Source organism: Equus przewalskii, chromosome 29 (genome assembly GCF_037783145.1).
Source record: "Equus przewalskii isolate Varuska chromosome 29, EquPr2, whole genome shotgun sequence".
NCBI lineage: Eukaryota > Metazoa > Chordata > Mammalia > Perissodactyla > Equidae > Equus > Equus przewalskii.
In genome coordinates, this window is record NC_091859.1 from 31,966,467 (window position 1) to 31,985,265 (window position 18,799).

The following is an 18,799-nucleotide window of genomic DNA, read 5'->3' on the forward strand; positions in this document are numbered from 1 at the left end:
AAGTCACTACAATGCCTCGGTCATCAATCTCTGGGCATATTTCTAGTTCTAATTCGAGATGGTTCTATGACTGTAGAGGACTAACTGATGTCTTCCCCTCAGTGGCAGAGACCTTCTGTGCTCACCATTATTCACATTCTCCCCTCTTCCTGGGAGCACAGCTAGGCTGTATTTCCAACCTTCCTGCAGTTAGGGGTAATTGTGTGTGCAAGTTCTGGTGAGTGGAATGTGGGCAGATTCTGGCTACTGCAGGGTCCCCTTTCAAGGCTGGCTCATGCACAATCCTCACTCTGTTAAGAGCAAGAGCAACAAGTAGATGAGTTTAAGACTCTGTGGAGGGAAGAGCCACAAGATGGAAGGAGTCTGGGCCCCTGAACCTGTAGAAAAGACACCTGCCAACAGGAACACCCATTTGGACTTTATGTGAATAATAAACTTCTTGCCTGCTGAGCCCATTTTATAATTGCTCATGTTCCCTTAACTGACATGCCCACTAGAACTCTTCTAGCTGGGAGGTGATGAAGACTGAGTACAAGGGACCAAGTAAGACATCTCTGGGGCCACCCATTTCTTCTTGCGACATCTCCCCATCTGATAGCTTAGAACAATGGGTGGAGACATCTGATGGGTAAAATAACACTCAAGAATGTTGCTTTATACTTTCAACTTGCTTTCACTTTTCAGCGGCCTTGACATCCATGATTTCACCTGTTCCTCCCAAGGTCTGTATGAGACAGGCCCTACTGCCCTCAGCTGACAGATGAGGAAAGCGGGCATCAGAGGTGTTCTCAGAGAAGCTGGGGCTCTAACTCACCTCTCTGGCAACCCACTTCAGAGCTCTTCCCTGTGGTTTCCACGAAGCAGTTAAGTTTTATTAAACCACACAGACAGGCAGAGAAAGATTACCAGCTCATGGGTAGCCTGCTGTGTGTATCAATCAACAAAGGTCCAGGAACCCAAAACACTTTTTACCAACAACACCAAACCATGGGCCCTTTTCATTCTTTTGTGGGAGGGGCGAGGCATGGGCTTAGGTCTGTTCAGTGAAGGTTCGATCTGCCCAGCGCTGATCTAGGCTCTGAGGAAATGAGAAAAAGGCATGGTCTCCTCCCTCCCAGGTATCAGTATTAATTTGTACACTGCGTCCAATTAATAGGCCCTGACTTGATGCTAAGCCCTGTGTTCAGAATGGGGAATGAACCCAGCTTCTGTACTTAAATTGTTCCTATAGTCTGGGTGGGGGAACAATGAAGCAAGATAGCAATTATAATAGTGTATATTCCTAATACAAACAGAACTTAATTTTGGGGGGCATGTGCTATGTGCCATGCTGAACTAAGCTCCTGACCTGTCTTACTTTATTTACTCCTCATTAAGCCTATCGGGTTGGGCCAATCATGATTCCCATTTTACAGATGAGAAAACCGAGGCACGGAGTGTTGACGTAAACGGCCTGAAATCCCACAGCTAGTGGTCCCGTGATTCTTTACAAGGCAGTCTTGCCCCAGAGCTGCCCTCTTACGTACTGCACAAGGAGGCAGTCGGTGGAGGAAGATTCAGGCAAACAGAGGAGAGGGCAGGGAGCTGCTGTAGAGGTAGAGGAGGGCAGGGCACCTGGCACAACCAGAACCTAGGGGCAGGAGGGAGGGATGTGTGCAAGCTGGAGCTGCACAGGAACAAAGCAGACACTCCACAATGGCGAGCCTCTGGCCCAGACAGCCACTGAGAATCTCGACCCCATGGCTCCTTCTTTTATCCCCTCCCCAGCCTCCCAGGCAAATGCTGTGATCCTTCAGCCTCTGGGACTTAAGGCGCCTGTGGAGGGTCACTCGGGACTGGCCGTGGCCAGCCTGTCACAGGGCTCTGGGTGCTGCCCACCGTCTGATTAAAGAGCTGGTGACACGCGGCTCGCACGTGAGAGCAATAATGCATTCTGGCTTTTCTCTGGGGTTTCTCCGGGATACAGCTGTTTCCACAAAGCCATCTGCTCCCTGGCATTGCAGTGCAGAGTGATGCCGTAAAGCGTTTACTGAATCTGTTTATATGTGTCTTATTTTTAACTTCTAATTGAGCCACGATGAGGCTGTTATCTCTCCCTCTTAGTGGGCTTAGTATCAGGGAATGCGGTCCCGCAGGTGGCCCATCGCCCTTGTAGCCTGAGGCAGATGTGCGTAGGAGTCCTCGTTTCAGAGGCAAGGCAGGGATCCCAGAGCAGTTGGAAGGGAAGGTGTCCAGGATGAGCTTTCTGGCCAACGCTTGTAAGGACACTTCCTGTGGCCTGTGGCACTCAGCACACCTTGACCCCTTCAGCCTCATAACAGCCTGGCATGGGTTTCTCTACTAACCCTTTTATAGGTGAGAAGACCGAGGCTCGTGAAAGGTAAGAGTTACGCCCAGAGTCAAGATCTAGTCCCAGGGCCAGGGTTCCTGATTTCAAGTATGCGGGACTTTCTAGCACACCACAAATGCTTCCAGAAAAGGACTTGTAATAGTTCATTTGTTCCACAAATTTACGGAGCACATACTAGGTTCCAGGCATAAAAATATATTGATGAATAAAACAAATAAAAATCCTTGCAGTCATAGAGCCTCCATTCTAGTGGGGGAGACATAATCAACAAAGTAAGAAAGTCAAGAATATGATACATTGATTGGTGACAAGCGACGGAGAAAAATAAAGGCAGGAGCCTTGGGAGATAGGAGTGCTGGGTTAGGGGGCAAGGGTGGCAATTTCATTTCATTTTTGTTTTTTTGAGGAAGATTAGCCCTGAACTAACATCTACCGCCAATCCTCCTTTTTTTGCTGAGGAAGACTGGCCTTGAGCTAACATCTGTGTCCATCTTCCTCTACTTTATATGTGGGATGCCTATCACAGCATGGCATGCCAAGCAGTGCCATGTCCGCACCCGGGATCCAAACCAGCAAATCCCGGGCCGCCAAAGCGGAATGTGCGAACTTAACCACTGCGCCATTGGGCCGGTAACAGGGATGGCAATTTCAGATTGGGGATGTTTCACATAGTTGTAGAAAGACCACTCAGCTGTGGGTCAAGTTTGATACCAGTTAACAGTGCTGCCACCAACCCATCCTATGATTTCAATTCTCTGAGCATCCTTTTCCTCTTCTATAAAATGGAGATGATTATCGCTGCCTTGCAGGGTTTGTGAGAGTAAGAACGATTATACAAGTAAAAATAGCTAAGAGAATCACTGAACAACTTGTAGTTATTGTGTTCATTTTGAATATGGAGTTACATCCACTTGAGAAGCACGGCCCTGCCTTGTTACTTGCGTGTCGGGCTGACCTGGTTTCCATCACGGCCCCACCATTGACGTGCTGTTTGAGTTTGAGCAAGTAACTCACCTTCTCTGACCTTTGGTTTCCTCGTCTGTGAAGTGTGACTCATAATGCCTACCTCCCTCGATTGTGGGGAAAATTAAAGTTGCATTTCCCCGCAGGAAACCGCCAATTGTCAAAGGCCAGAAGAAAGCAGAGAAAAGTCTTGAAACAGCACAGAGAGCTGTCCAAATGCAGGTGACGCTAGAGTGACGAATGCCTAGTGCAGAGAGGCCCAACAGGCTTCAGCATCTCCAGTGTCATTGCTTGGAGATTGGCACTGGTTCCCTGGAGCGCTGTCTTGGCGAGGACACTAGGGTTGGGGCTGAGCCCAGGCAGAAAGAGTGGGGTCATCAATTAGTGATGTCTGCTGCGGGCATGGGATAAGGAAGCTTGAAGTCTGCAGACACCGTCTATTGACTCACAATTCCATATAAATGTGAAAACTCATTGGTGCCCATCTTTTTTTTCTTTTTTGCACTTTTTGGATGCTTGCTGTTTCACCGTTTAACTTCTAATACGACAGTGGGTAATTCTTTTACCATTGGTCTTTCTGACTTCAATACCATTGGTTTTTCTTTTTTCGGCTGCCAGGGGAAGGATGAACATGGAGGTGAGCCCAGAAAGGGTTGTTCTGAGGCTGATAAACTGAAAGTGACAGCTGTCAGAAAGGAATCTGCGGAATAAGCAGCAAATCGTCCGAGGCCATTTCCTGCCAGGATAAACAGCATCTTCCCTGCTCTGGCCAATTCCCGCCTCCGCAGCCTACTCAGTGCAACCTTAGTCATCGAAAATTGTAAATTGAGTTTAGGACACTTGGGTTACTAAAGGAAGGGCATGTGCTTTAGCAAGATTCCCACCCAAATTGGTCAAAATATATGTATTTTAATGGTTTTGCATTTAACAAGGTGAGCTTCCTTTATCTGGAAAATTCCCTTGGGTGGAGCAAGGCCCTCGTGATGATAAGGCATCACCCTATCAATACCAGGTTTAGGAAGAGTTGTGTTTCTGAATAACACACTGCATGGACACACGCTACGCTATCTGCTGGGCTGTCAGGGACAACGGGGGTTGTTCTTATGTTTCATTGCTCCGAAGACAGGACTCAGATTAACGGACTCCTTACAGAAGGAAAGATTTCAGTTCAAAATGGGGAAATATGGGTTAGCATCTGGAGCTTTCCAACAGTGGGATAAGCCACCGGAGGTGGTGAGCTCCCTGTCTTTGGGAGGATTCCAGCAGAAGCCAGATGCAAGCCTGCTAGGGATGCTGTAGAAGGATTTTCATATGGAGTAGGGGGTGGAGAACATCCAGGATTATCTAACTCCATTCTGTGGAGCCCCGTGGTTTCTTGGATACACTTGAGGGGCTGGGTTGCTGAGGAAAAGGGAGGGAAATGCTGATGTATAGAATTCTAGTCTCCATCGCTACCTCAATCAAATAGTGATAACTAATGCCTACTGAATGCTGATTGCTGTACACAAATTAAAGTGTTGGTTACAGGGAGAGACGCCCACACAAACTATGGGACAGGAGTGGCTGTGTCCCCTCAGCTACTGTCACTCAACACCACTGATGGAGCCTGCTCTTCGAACCAAGCCGTCTTATCCTAGAGTCAGGACCCCAAACAGGGGCTCTAAAATGGGGGCCTGCTCCTGCTATCTTAGCTCCTTACTGCAGAGCTGAATCCCCCTTACTTCCTTATTTATTTATCCTTTTTGTCAGCAAGGCCAACCAAACGACCTCTCCTTCCTACCTGGAGTCTCCCAATCGGTAGGAAACCCACCTGGGATTGTTTGAGGCAGAGCAAATGCAACCGCCCCTCCCATGCTTCACAGACAGATTTCTGTGTGACTCTGCAGGCTCCTCTCTCTGCCAGGCCTTCCTAGGAGAAATGTTAATAAAACCCCAAAACCATTCATGGAACAACAGATTTGAACCCAACATCAGATGGGTTGGGGACTGTGGTTTATGAGGAAAATGCATCCCAATGCACACTGTGTTCCTGGGGCCGAAGTCCCATTTTTGGCGACTGAACATAAATTATCCATGAAACGCTATGACAAAGGCATCACTGTCGCCATTTATCAGACAGCGAACCCGAGGCTCAGAGCATTCATGCGACTTCTCTGAGGTCATATGTCTATTAAATGAGTGATCTGGGATGACTAGAGAGCTCACAGTCTTATCATCACTATCACCTCCCTGTGAAGAAATAATAATGCAAAAATGAGGCCGTGCAGTCCTTTCTGGTTCTCACATCGCCTTCATCTGAATCTGAATGTGCCATGCTCGTGTTTACCTCTGGCCCCCACCTCTTGTGCTGCTCCCTCCCCACCACTAAAAGCCCATTCTCCCGACCCCATCCCCATCACGCCTCCTTATTCATCCTTCAAATCTCACTTCCTCCAGGAAGTCTTCCTGGATGCATTTTCTTTCCCCTAGTGTGTGAAATGCCCTTCTCATGTGCTCTCAAAGCACCGCCACTGTCCCAGCGCTGTGACTAGATAACAACCCCTGCTTGTCTGCATCCCTCATCAGATGGGGAGAGCCAGGCTTCCATCTGCAAGGCTTCCTCTGGATCACTAGCCCCGTGGCCGGCAGTTTGAAAGACCATCTGCCGAGTGGATGAGACTTAGATAGTGCCATCCGAGCCCTTCCCCACCTGGGATCTGCAGTCCAATGAAGAGGTTCTTGACTTCATTTCTTTGAGACTACCGCCATCTGTGTACTTGTCACAGCTCTAATGACCTCTTCCCACAGAGCTGGGAGCATCGGGCTCTGGGCTGGATCCAAGATCTTACCCTTTCCCTCTGGTTGTATCTGCAGATAACACTTGACACGCTGCAAAGAACCAGGGGGTGGAACTCCCCACAGAGTCGCGGTTCCAGGGGTGTGATGTCCAGACTCCCTCCTTGCTCCAGGCCCTGCGGGCCGGCCCGGCCAGAGGAACCTGGCTGGAGCAGGGCGTGGAACCCGCTGTCTTGCTTCATGAGCACTAGCTGCACCTGCTCCCCTATTCTCAGCACCCACAAAACAGCCCACCTGTTCTCTCCATCCTCACCACTGCAGCGCAGGTCAGAGCCCCAGGGCCGTCTTTTTGCCTGCCAACGGTCTCTAAGTGGTCTCGCTGCTTCCAGCCTGACCCTTTCAACGTATTCTCCACATGGAGTGATTTTTCTCGAATGTAAATCTGACCGTGATTAAAGCCCTTCGGTTGCTCCTCACTGTCGCAGGATGAAGTCTAGTCTCCTAAGCACAGCCAAGGCCCTTCCGGTCAGCTTCCTCCTGGCCTCTCTCCCCACACCTGTGCCCGAGTAGACACACTACCAGCATGTTTTCTGTCAACCCTCTGCTTCATCTGCTCTGCCCTCTACCTAGCTTCATTACCTACCTTCACTCTTCTCTCTCATTTGTTCCATTCATTCAATAAGCATTTATGAAGCGCTCACTATGCACTTACTTCTACTCTAGGAGAGGGGACCCCAGAGGTGAACGGTACAGGCAATGTCTCCAATCTAACGGTCTTATAGTCTGGTCTCATATTTGGGGAAAAAAACTAGGAACAACTACATGAGCCAAATAATTGTGGATAGTAGTGTATGCTCTGATGAAAAGAAAATAGGGCACGTCCCAGAGAGAGACTCAAAGGTTACTTGAGGCTGGGGAGGGTTTAGGGGAGTTCCTGAAGACGCCCCATCTGAGACGTTTAAACCCCGGGCAGGGTGTTCCAGACACTGCGAAAGCAGGCACAGAGGCCTGCCCGTGGGAGTGAGCCTGGAATGCAGAAGGAACAGGAAGGTGGTGGGTGTGGCTCCTCTCCTGCCCGGTGGTCGAGGGGAGGGCGTTCAAAGAAAGGTGCTCGCTTGTTCACGACTCTCTCTGTATCCAGACTATCCTCTTGGCATCTCTAACACTTGCTACACGGCAAGTGACTTCACGTACTAGGTCTGGGTCAACCTCTTATTTCAACCTCAGTGCCCTGCACGGTGTCTGGCAGATGGCCGGCATTCACGTGTGCTTCCTGAGCAAATAAATGCAGACTCGGACTCCGAGAAGGACCACCGAGGACTTCTGCTCCCGGTGACCCACCAGGGGAATTTGGTGGGAGGAAAAGCTGGTGAGTCATCTATAAAGGGAGTCCCCCTTCGTAAGACACTGAAGAGCGCGCCACGGGAACTCACTGATATGGATGATAAACTGATGGCTTCGTCCTGCAAGGCTCTTTATATGGCCTCTTCACGGGAGGGAAACAAAAAAGAGGCAAGAGAACAGCTTTCATTTAGCGGATGGAAAAAAGTGCCAAACGGGCTCTCAAATATTGATGATGATGACAAATACTGATCTGAGTAAAGAGAACTGAAGGAAAAACCAGAAGAACACAGTGTTTGCTGCACCTCTAAGTGCTTCCCAGAAGCGGAGACAGAGTTCAAGTGCTTAATGGTTTTCTTTTCTCTGTCGTCAGTGGTAAAGAAGGGCAGACACCGAGAAAGGCATGGAGGGTGACACGGAGAAGGGCCGGAGCTGGGTGCAACGCCACTGTGACTTGGGGGCCAAATGACAGACAGTAGGGGTGGCCTTGTGACCAGTCGTCCTGGTAAAGGCCAGGTGAGTGCATGCCTCCAGACCTTCCACAGATGCCCTTTCCTACCACTGGGAACCTGGAGGGTATCTTGCGACATCCAAGATAAGAATATAAACAATAACAATAATGGTAACCAAACAAAATTCTGATTCTTAATCCGGTTCACAACATCCTTCCACTCTGGCTCCTGCTCACCTGCTGCCCAAGTGTCTCCCATGCCCTCCTTCCCCACTAGCTCCTGGGCACACGGGCCATCCTTCAGTTCCTCACAACAAACCTGCCCCACCTCAGGGCCTTTGCACCAGCTACTTCCTCCATCTGGAATGTACTTCCTTTGATCCCCCCCACCCCAGATTTATTGAGGTATATAACTGGTACACAAAAAATTGCACGTAGTTAATGTATATAATATGGTGAGTCTGGACATACAGATACATGCATGCTACTATCATCACAATCAAGGTAATAAACATATCCATCACCTCCAAAAGTTTCTCTGTTCTTTTTCTTTTTGGAGTGAGAACGTTTAACGTAAGACTAGCCCTCTTAAAATTTTTTTAAGTGCACAATCCTCTGTGAACTATAAGCGCTATGTGGTACAGAGGATCTCTGGAACTTCCTCACCTTGTATACCTGTAACTTTGTGCCCACTGAACAAAAATTTCCTCTCCCATCCCCGGTAACCACCATTCTGTTGTTGACTTCTATACGTTTGCCTCTTTGAGATGCCTCACGTGAGAGGAATCGTGCAGTACATGTCCCTCTGTGACTGACTTATTTCTCTTAGCCTAATGTCCTCCAGGTCCACCCATGCTGTCACAGATGGTAAGATTTCCCTCTTTTTTAGGGCTGAGTAATATTCCACTGTGTAGGTACCGCATCTCCCTTCTCCCTTCATCTGTCAGTGGGCATTTTCGTCTTTCCCCTCTTGGCTACTGTGAGTAACACTGCAGTGAACATGGGGCGCAGATACCACCTTGAGATCCTGATTTCAGTCCCTTTGCATCTATACCCAGACGCGGCATTGCTGGATCACACGAGAGTTCTATATTTAATTTTTTGAGGAGCCTCTGGACTATTTCCACAGCAGCTGTTCCAGTTTCTCCACATCCTCGCTAACTCGTTATCTTTTGTTTTTTTGATAACGGCCGTTCCAACAGGTACAAAGTACGATCTCATTGTGGCTTTGATTTGTACTATCTCTTGCTCTTCTAAGGCTGGCTGTTTCTTGTATTCGGGTCTCAGATTAAATGTCACCTCCTCAGAGAGGCCCTCTCCGACCTCCCAAGGCAGTGGAGCTGCCCAGCTGCTCACTAATATGTCACGATGTAGCACTTGCCACTGGCTGATAACTTTTCCCGACAGTTTGTGTACTTATTGTGTCTCCCCTACTAGAATAACAGCACCATGAGAGCAGGGACCGTGGTTCTTTACCAATGAATACTCAGTGCTCAGAGGACCACCCTCTGTAAATGTTTGTTGACTGACTGAATGAACCAGTTACTTCTGTGTGTAATACTAAGGGTCAAGGAAAGGGCAGGGAAATATTTATCGAGCATGGCAGACACTGAGCTAGGTGCTTTACATGCAATTTCTTGCTTAGTCTCAAAACATCCCTATAACAGTTTTTCATCCCCATTTGACAGTTGGGAAAACTGAAGCACAGAGAGGTTGAGTGACTTGCCCGAGGTCACACAGGTGGTAACTGGAAGGGATTAAAGTCAAAGCCAGGTCAGCCTGACCCCACATGCCCTGCTTTTTCCACTATAAGGCGCTGCTTCCCCACATCCTGCTCCTCAGAACTTCAAATCAGTCTCAACTTTTTGCACGCTGTGTGACCGTGAGCAACCTGCTTCACCTCTCTGTGCCTCAATGTCTTCAACTCTCATTGAGGGGAAAAAAGAGGGCTTCTGTGAGCAGCAAATGAGATACAGCATATGAAAAAAAATTATAAACAGTGAAGAAACAGGAAAATACAGTAGATGTTAGCTATGCCTGTGACCACTTACCTAACACTATTTCCACCTGTGCTAACCCCTAGAGGAGCCAGTTATTGCGAAAATCTGTGATGCCACCCCATGCATTGACCACACTGAATCCCAGGTCTTCCATGTGGATGCCAAGACGCCCACGAAGACCTCGAATTTCTGGCTTTGGAGAGACACCTTATCTGTGGTTTGACCGGGGGTTTTGCTCACTCTGATTCCACTTCCGACTTTACCTTGTCTGGACCAAGCGTGCCCCCTCTGCATCCACAGTGATGAGCAGAGACGTCCCCTCCCCACCGCCAGATGGCAGGTTCCCAGGGCGGGGATGGCATCTAGTGCTCCTCGGGCACGCCCTGAGCCTGGCACGGAGCCGGCGCACGGGAGGTCCCTGGCGGGCCAGCCGAGAGGCCGCCCCTGCCCTGCCGAGCCCGCGGGCCACTTACGTTTTCACTGTTGACGTCAGCTTCGCTGGGGCAGCCAAACAGTTCCCGCCGCAGGAGGTTCCCGTCGTACTCCAGGAAGGTCAGGTAGAGGTTGCGGAAGAACTCCACATGCTTGTTCTTCACCCGAAGCTTCTTGGGGGAGTTCCAGTGAATGACCTGGCAGGGCGACAAGGGGGCAGTCAGGCCGGGGTGGGACCTCGTGGCTGCAGGAAGCGTGGCTGGGCACTGTTCTAAGTGGTATCTGTGGCTTGCCCATTCATTCATTCATTCATTGGTTCAACATTTATGGTAGAGTGCTTAAGAGTAAGGGTGCTGAGGCCAGACTGCCTGCATTCAAATCCCAGCTCTGCTCTGGGTAGCCATTTAATCTCGGGCAAGTTACTTAACCTCTCTGTGCCTCAGTTTCCTCATCTGCCAAATGGGAACCATAACAGCTCCTGCCTGTGCCAGCGTCTAAGCTTTCGTCTCTCAGCTCCAAACTCGCTTTGAGATGCTGAGGCAGGGACCTGCGAACCCTATCTCTGCTCTGCCAGCCGCTCCCTGTTAGGCACACGGGGCCGGGAGAGGGATACTGTGAGCCTGGAGGAGGAGAAAGGAACTTGCTCCTTCCTGTTGCTTTCTGCTCCTCTGAGCATCACGCCAGCCTCCTTTCTTCATCCCAGCAGTGGCACTTCCTTCCTTTAGCAGCAGCAAAATCCATTTTGCAGCTTTTCCAATGCTCAGAAGCAGCTTCCTTGTCCTCGCATCCCCGCCCACTCCTGCTGCCCCTGCAGCTGCCCGGTGACCAGAGGTCCGGGTTCCCGCCCTGAGTTATCATAATTGCACTTCTTCCCTCTGTTCCTTCGGCTCCAGGGGTGGTAACCATTTCCTGCAATTTTCTATTTTTGCTTTTTTAGTTACCAAGTCAACACTTTATGTCTAGTTATTATTTTTAAAGATTAAATTCTCTGTTCAAATAATTGCTATGGTTTGTGCCTCCAGCCAGGACTGACAGATGCGCTGTCTCACTGAGCTGCTGAGAAATCAACTAGTTTACACATGGAAAGCATGTAAGTAGTGCCTGGCCTAGGAGGAGCGATCAATAATTGCTGACTATTAAGTGCCTACAGTATACCGAGTTGGGAGATGGCAAGAGGCCCCGGTCGGCAGCGCCTGCCCTTGGCCAGTTATGGTCTGCTGGGGAGATGTGTCCAAAAACAGGTAATAGAAAGAATAACGGAGAGAGGATCAAGAAGAAATGGTAGCTCTAGAATGCTCAGAGAAGCATCTAGAAGGAGAGGCCTGTGTCAGGGTTTGAAGGATGAGCAGGAGTTCTCTGGACATATGGGGCCTGGGACAGAGGGATGGTGGTGACACAATCCAGGCAGAGGGAAGACGCGTGGGACAGTGTGGTTCATTAGGAAATGAGAAGTCATGTGTTGCAGTTGCCTGGGTGGGACGGGTGGGAGATGTGACCGCAGAGGAAAGCAGGGGTAGTCCTCGCCTCACGGGGACCACGCTCAGAACCCAGATTGCATCACTGGAGAGTTTTCAGGAGGGGGGAAAATGACTAATGCTGGGTTTTAGGAGGATGACTCCGATTACAATGGAGAAGATGTGAGTGGCAGGGTGGGAGGCCCAAAAGTCTCCACTTTTGGAACCAGAAATGCCAATTATGGGTCAGCTGTAATTTCCAGTGGGCACTGCTCACCCCCTTGGCCAGGGAGCTGTCTGTCAGCGGACACTTCCTTGTTCCACGTTGTTTTACATTCACTGTCTTCTTTTAATCCTCACAACGACCCTAACAAGGAATGCGATTTTAAAGATGAAGAAACTCGAGAAGCAACTTGCCGGGGACCACAGAGCTGGTAAATGTGGGAGGTAGGATTCAAACTTAAACCTGAATAAATCTGAGTCCAAAACCCACGTTCCTTCCTCTCTCCACTGTGGAGAACAGGAGGAACCAGGTTTTAAAAGCTTCCCTTTTCATGCTTTGTCCCATTACAGAGGAAACAAGATAGCTCTCACTTTCCCTTTCCAGCCTCCAAGGCAAGGCCCTCTCTCTTCTCCCACACCGGGCAGAAGAGCCGATCTGAGCACTGAGACTGAGGAATAAGGCCAGGTAGCCAGAGCTCAGCGGCTTCCTGGCTCCCTCCTTCGGCAGCATTCTGTCTGTGAAAGCCTGGACAGGGTCTGCCATCTGGAGAGGGGTCTGGAAGACCCATCTCCCACTCCCTCAGGGTCCCATAGATGTTAGGCAGCAACGGCCCTTGAAGCTGGCTGGGTAAGTACTGCTGTGCAAGACCAGTTCCCTCTCTCCTGGCACAAGGAATAATAGGAAACCTATTTGGTCCAAACCACATGCCCTGCCCTCCCGTGACCAGCAATGGCATAACAGCCCACCAAGAACCGGGGACGGCAGGCCAGCCGAGGTTTGAATCCCGCTATGCTCTTCACTAGCTGTGTGTGTCCCTGGGCAACATGTTTCATTTCTTGGGACCTCAGTTTACTCTTGCAAGGTGGGGATCCGTAACCTCGACTTTACAAAGTCGTTAGGAGAGTTAAACGGATGTCTAGCACAAGAGCCTGTGTGTCAGGTGGTTCCACAGACGTGGGTTCTCTCCTCCCCTCAGAGCTGGGGCCACCAGCCTGCAGCGCCAGTGTCTGCCCACCTTTCCCCTCCTGCCAGCAGTCTGCTGCAGCAGTCAGGAAGGAAGCAGGCGTTCAGCATCCAGGAGAGTGCAGGCAAGGCCGGCACATCCTCCTTGGAAGGAGGCCACTGGGTGGCGCTTGCATGTCAGAGAAGGATGAGGTACAGGATGCGGTTTTCTTCCTGTGCCTTTTGAAGAGTTTAAGAGGGAAGACTTCCCCCTGAGAATACACCCATCCTGGACACGAGAAGGTCCTGGGCCACGCATTAAAATAATTGCATGCGAGTGGTGTCACTCACACTCAGGGGGGATCATGTCTTCGCTAGGAAAGATTTTCCCAAGTGCTGAGCTGGCACGAAGGCTGATGGATGTGTATCTGACTCAGGAAACCCGGCCTCCTCAACAGGGAGAAACTGAAACTCAGTGAAAATAAGGGCTGGCCTATGGGTCCCCAGACAAACAAATCTTAACTTACTGTGTATAAATCTGCCAGGCATGGGATACACTGTCTCAAATCCTCCACTAATCCTCCATTTTAATCCTACTGTCTGTTTTATGGAGATAGTACTGACTGGCCCGTATCCCAAAGCTGGTAAGTTAGAGCTGAGCCACGCAGCCAGCTCTAAGCCCCAACCCCCAGCTTCCCAACTGCTACTGGGTACCGCGTCAATGGGCTGACCACTTCACAGATGAGGAGAGTGAGGCTGACAGAGCAGAGGGACCTGCCCAAGATCACATGGTGAGTTTGGGCGAGGTCAAGGCTAGGATGAGTACCCAGGGCTCCCGGTGCCCGCCGGCCATCTCTTACTCCATCACGTCTCATTCTGTTCCATGTCCGCCCAGGGATCTGGGTTGGTGTATCGCCTACAGCAAATGCTGCTGTTATATAAAAAGCAGCAAAGGTTTAAGGAAGGTAGGGGGAGAAGATGATGGGACATTAACAGGCCAAAGGGATTTTGCAAAATACTTTGCAACCTACTGCCCTCTTATAGGTAAGCCCACTTAAAGTCTATTAATGTATATTGATACTTACCTTTTTCTCCTTAGGTGGTTTTTTTTTTTTGAGGAAGATTAGCCCAGAGCTACCTACTGCCAATCCCCCTCTTTCTGCTGAGGAAGATTGGCCTTGAGCTAACATCCATGCCCATCTTCCTCTACTTTATATGTGGGACGCCTACCACAGCATGGCTTTTGCCAAGCAGTGACATGTCCGCACCTGGGATCCGAATCGGTGAACCCCCAGCTGCCAAGAAGTGGAACATATGAACTTAACCACTGCGCCACAGGGCTGGCCCCTCTCCTTAGTTTTTAATCATCAGAATGCAGAATACTCCATTTTCCTGTGCTGGGCTCTAGTGAAATAAATCATAGCTATTGTTTACCTAATACTCATTATATGCTAGATATTAGGCCAGGGGTGTGTGTGTGTGTTCACATTTGATCCTCAAACCAACCTAGTAAGGTTGTTTCTGTTATCCCCATTTTACAGATGATAATCCTGAGGCTCAGACTAGTGCAGAATCACTCAGCTTGTAAGTAGCCAAGCCTAATACAAAATCAGGTCTGCCTTGCTCCCACATCTGTTTCTTTCTGGTACCTTATTCATTCATTGACCAAATTTTAAAATAAGCACTGGCTATGTGCCATGCACTGAAAGGGGCTGTGAATTCAGAGATGAACATAACAGATCATGGCTCTCTTTCTGGAACTTACAACTTAGAGAGAGAGGCAGACACTACATAACTGCCCATTTTAAATTACAAGGATGATGTGTGCTTTTAAAGAGATGTTAAAGAGAGGTTGCTCGTGATTGTTCCCAGGCTGGGCCACGTCAAGTAAAAAGAAACCAAGGCCCAGGACGACAAAGTGACTTGCCCAGAGTCACACAGCAGAGGGGGAGGTCGAGCCCAGCTCTGTTTCCCGGGCCACTGCTCTTTCCACTAAACCACGTGTCTGCTGCTGAAACTCCGACTCAGGATTAGTCCCGCTGATAATTTTGATCAGCGCTTGTCTGATTACTGAGAAATGTCATTTCCTGGTCCCCTGAGAGATGGAATCACCCATTGTGGCAGCTTCAGGGCAGCAAGCAGGTGGTGTAGATGACATTTACTGACAAGCTTTCACACACGAGACGGAGTGACACTGGGGAATGTGCCCAAAATAGAGTTTTGTGAGGAGCTAGTAAGTAAATGTGAGTCAACGAGGCTTGTGGAGAAAACCTCTCATAGCTTTTTCTGTTTGCTGAGGCACAATACCCTAGTAATAATAATTATTATTATTAGCAGCTAACAAATAATGGATGTTTGCTATCTGCCAAGCGCTGCTCTGAATACTCCTTTTGTCACAGCTCATTCGTTCTTTACTCAATACTATGAATGATGTTCTCATTATCCCATCCCACAGGTGAGGAAAGGACGGCAGGACCCCCAATTTACACGGCTAGAAAGTGGGGGAGTCGGGACTTGAGCCCACAGGGATAGAGACGGTAGGAATCTCTCTTATTTCTCCCACGTCTGTAATCATTAAATGACTTCCTTTACAGAAATGAACATGACAATTACAGAAGATTACGGGATTAGAAACGAAACCTGAGATCTCATCAAGGTGGTGGCATAGGCGGACTCTGAACTCACCTCCTCCCATGAACACAACCGGGTTACAACTATTCTTGGAAAAATTATGCCAGAAAGAGAACTGAAAACTGGATAAAAAGAACTCCCACAACAAGGGACAGTCTTGAGTGAGGGGGAAGAGGCAGAAATTCCTTCTGGAGGGAGAAAAGCCAGCTTCATGAGCTGCAGAACTTCAGAGCTAAGCAGGAGCCACCCTAAGGTATGCAGCCTTCCCTGGAGAAGTGGGGACCTGAGTCGGGGCACATTACCACTATAAGCATCCTTCAGACTCAGCACAACTGAGACAAGTGTCATACTATCTGGCTTCCCTGTCTACTAACTAAATGGGGAACAATCCCAGAAAAGCTATCAACATAAGCAGAATAAAGCCAGCTCTTAAAGGGCTCACACTCAAATTCACCCATCTCAGAGAGCAACCTAAAAATCACCAGAAAGAAAGGTGCACAGTCCTTCAGGGAAAAGAGACTCACTGCTAGGCTCTGGGTGGATCTTGGTGAGAGGTGAGACCTCTCCAGAGACTGAGACATTGGTGGCAGCCATTGTTGTTACCTAGTTCAGGCGTGCTGACACAGACACTGGCAGATGCCATCAGAATTCTTCCCCTGGCCTGTTAGCCCAGGGGTTTGCCACACTCACTAGAGTACAGATTTAATCCAGTTCAGCCAGGGCAGGCAGCCTTCCCTATGGACTGGCCCCACCCAACAGCAAACCCTCGGGCAACTTTTCAGCCTGCATAGACTGGGTGCCTGGATCCTCTAAAGGCAGGCAAGTGTGTCCGCCTCTGTGGGGCAGGGCCTGGGTGAGTACCAGGTGAACTGTGGGGGGCGTGACTGGAGAGGTGGGGGCCTCTGCAGTGGGGCAACTGGGTACACTCCAGTGGCTCAGGAAGGGGCCAGCACTGCGATGACATTGTGTGTGGAACTGTGGGGGGTGGGGCTTATCAGTGGCAGAAGACCTGTTCTTCACAAACAGCCACAAAGCCTGAAACAAGTGGGTGCTCCCATGCCTGGGATCAGCCCCTCAGCTGCAACCCTAAGAGAGGTGACAACAGCCTTGCAGGCCTGAGGCCTACAACAACTGTAAGCCCCTGAGCCTACCAATCAGCTGAACTGGGTGCCTACTCATTTAACAGGAAAACTGCAACAGGAGTGTGTTATTAGACCTTTTAGCCACTGGTGCTACGGCTCCCCAAACCTGATTTACAAAGAGCCTGCCAGGGTGGGAAAGACTAGACTCCCTGGTACCTGCAGTAAGAGCAACCCTGCCACAGCAGAAGGACACAAGCAACTCACACAAGGGTCACTCCTGGAGTGATGAGAGGGAAGCACACTGCTGGGCCTCAAAAGGCATCTCCTACATAAGGCCACTTCTCCCAGAACAGGAGACACAGCTAACTCACCTAATACATAGCTATAAGTACAGAGAAACAGGCATAATGAGGAGGCAAAGGAATACATTCCAAACAAGGGAACAGGACAACTCCCCCCCAAAAGAACTAAACAAAACAGAAATAAGCAATCTACTCTACAAGGAGTTCAAACAAAAACTCACAAGGATGCTCACAGATATTGGGAGAAGACTGGATGAACACAGTGAGAATGTCAACAAAGAATTGGAAAATAAAAAAAGGAACCAATCAGAAATGAAGAATACAATACTGGAAATGAAAAATTTACTAGAGGGACTCAATAGCAGAGTAGACGATACAGAAGAACGGATCAGTGAGCTAGATGAAAGAACTCACCCAAGCTGAACAGAAAAAAGAATTAGGCAGAATGAGAACAGTCTAAGGGAACTCTGAGACAATATCAAGTGCACTAACATTCATATAATAGGTGTCTCAGAAGTAGAAGAGAGAGACAAAGGGGCAGAGAATCTATTTGAAGAAATAATAGCTGAAAACTTTCCTAACCTAAGGAAGGAAACAGACATCCATATACAGGAAGCACAGAGAGCACCAAACAAGATAAGCCCAAAGAGGCCCACACCAAGAAACATTATAATTAAAATGGCCCAAATTAAAGAGAAAGAGAGAATCCTAAAAGGTGCAAGAGAAAGGTAACAAATGACACACAAAGGAAAGCCCATAAGGCTATCAGCAGACTTCTCAGCCTAAACCCTACAGGCTAGAAAAGAGTGGCACGACTTATTTAAAGTGCTGACAGGAGAAAAACTTACAGCCAGGAATGCTCTATCCAGCAAGGTTATCATTCAGAATGGAAGGAGAGAGAAAATGTTTCCGAGACAAGCAAAAATTAAAGGAGCTTATCACCAAAAAATGAGTTCTACAAGAAATGCAGAAGGGATATATTTAAGTGGAAAAGAAAAGACCACAAATAAGGATAAGAAAATTATCAAAAAAAACCCCCACAAGAAACAAAAAACAAACCAGCCAATAAAACTGCTGGTAAAGACAAAAATACAGTAAATATAGCAGACCAACTAACTATGAAGATATTATGAAGGTTAAAAGGCAAAAGTACTAAAATTACCTATTTCCATGATAAGAGGGTAATGGGTAGACACACACAAAATAAGAGATTAGATATGTTTTCAAAAGCATAAAATGTGGGAGGAGGGGGGTAAAAGAGTAGAGATTTTAGAAAGAGGTCTAACTAAAGAGACTATCAACTCAATATAGATTGCTATATACATAGAATATTATATATGAACCCCATGGTAATCACAAAGCAGAAACCTATAATAAACAAATAAGTAAGAGGAAAAAATCAAACATATTACTAAAGAAAGCCGTCAAACCACCAGGGAAGAGAGTAAGAGAAGAATAAAGCAACAGAGAAGAACTACTAAAACATCCATTAAAAAAGTAACAAAGTGGCAATAAGTACATACTTATCAATAGCTTCTTTAAATGTCAATGGACTAAATGCTCCAATCAGGGGGCTGGCCTGTTGGCACAGCAGTTAAGTGTGCACCTTCTGCTTTGGCAGCCCAGGGTTTGCCAGTTAGGATCCTGGGTGCAGACCTATGCACTGATTGTCAAGCCATGCTGTGGCAGGTGTCCCACATATAAAATAGAGGTAGATGGGCACGGATGTTAGCTCAGGGCCAGTCTTCCTCAGCAAAAAGAGGAGGCTTGGTGGCACATGTTATTAGCTCAGGGCTAATCTTCCATAAAAAAAAAAGGCATAGGTGGCTGATTGGATAAAAAACAAGACCCAT

General features: G+C 48.5%; 1 protein-coding gene across 5 annotated transcripts in view; it reads right to left on the reverse strand.

The window, feature by feature from the left end:
• LARGE1 (LARGE xylosyl- and glucuronyltransferase 1) overlaps nucleotides 1-18,799 on the reverse strand; it is a 548,747-nt gene that overhangs the window by 43,525 nt on the left and 486,423 nt on the right. For all 5 annotated transcript variants that reach the window (XM_070600561.1, XM_070600564.1, XM_070600563.1 and 2 more), the window contains one exon: nucleotides 10,354-10,509. In XM_070600561.1, the coding sequence (XP_070456662.1) occupies nucleotides 10,354-10,509 (156 nt within the window). The remainder of the gene's footprint in view (nucleotides 1-10,353; nucleotides 10,510-18,799) is intronic.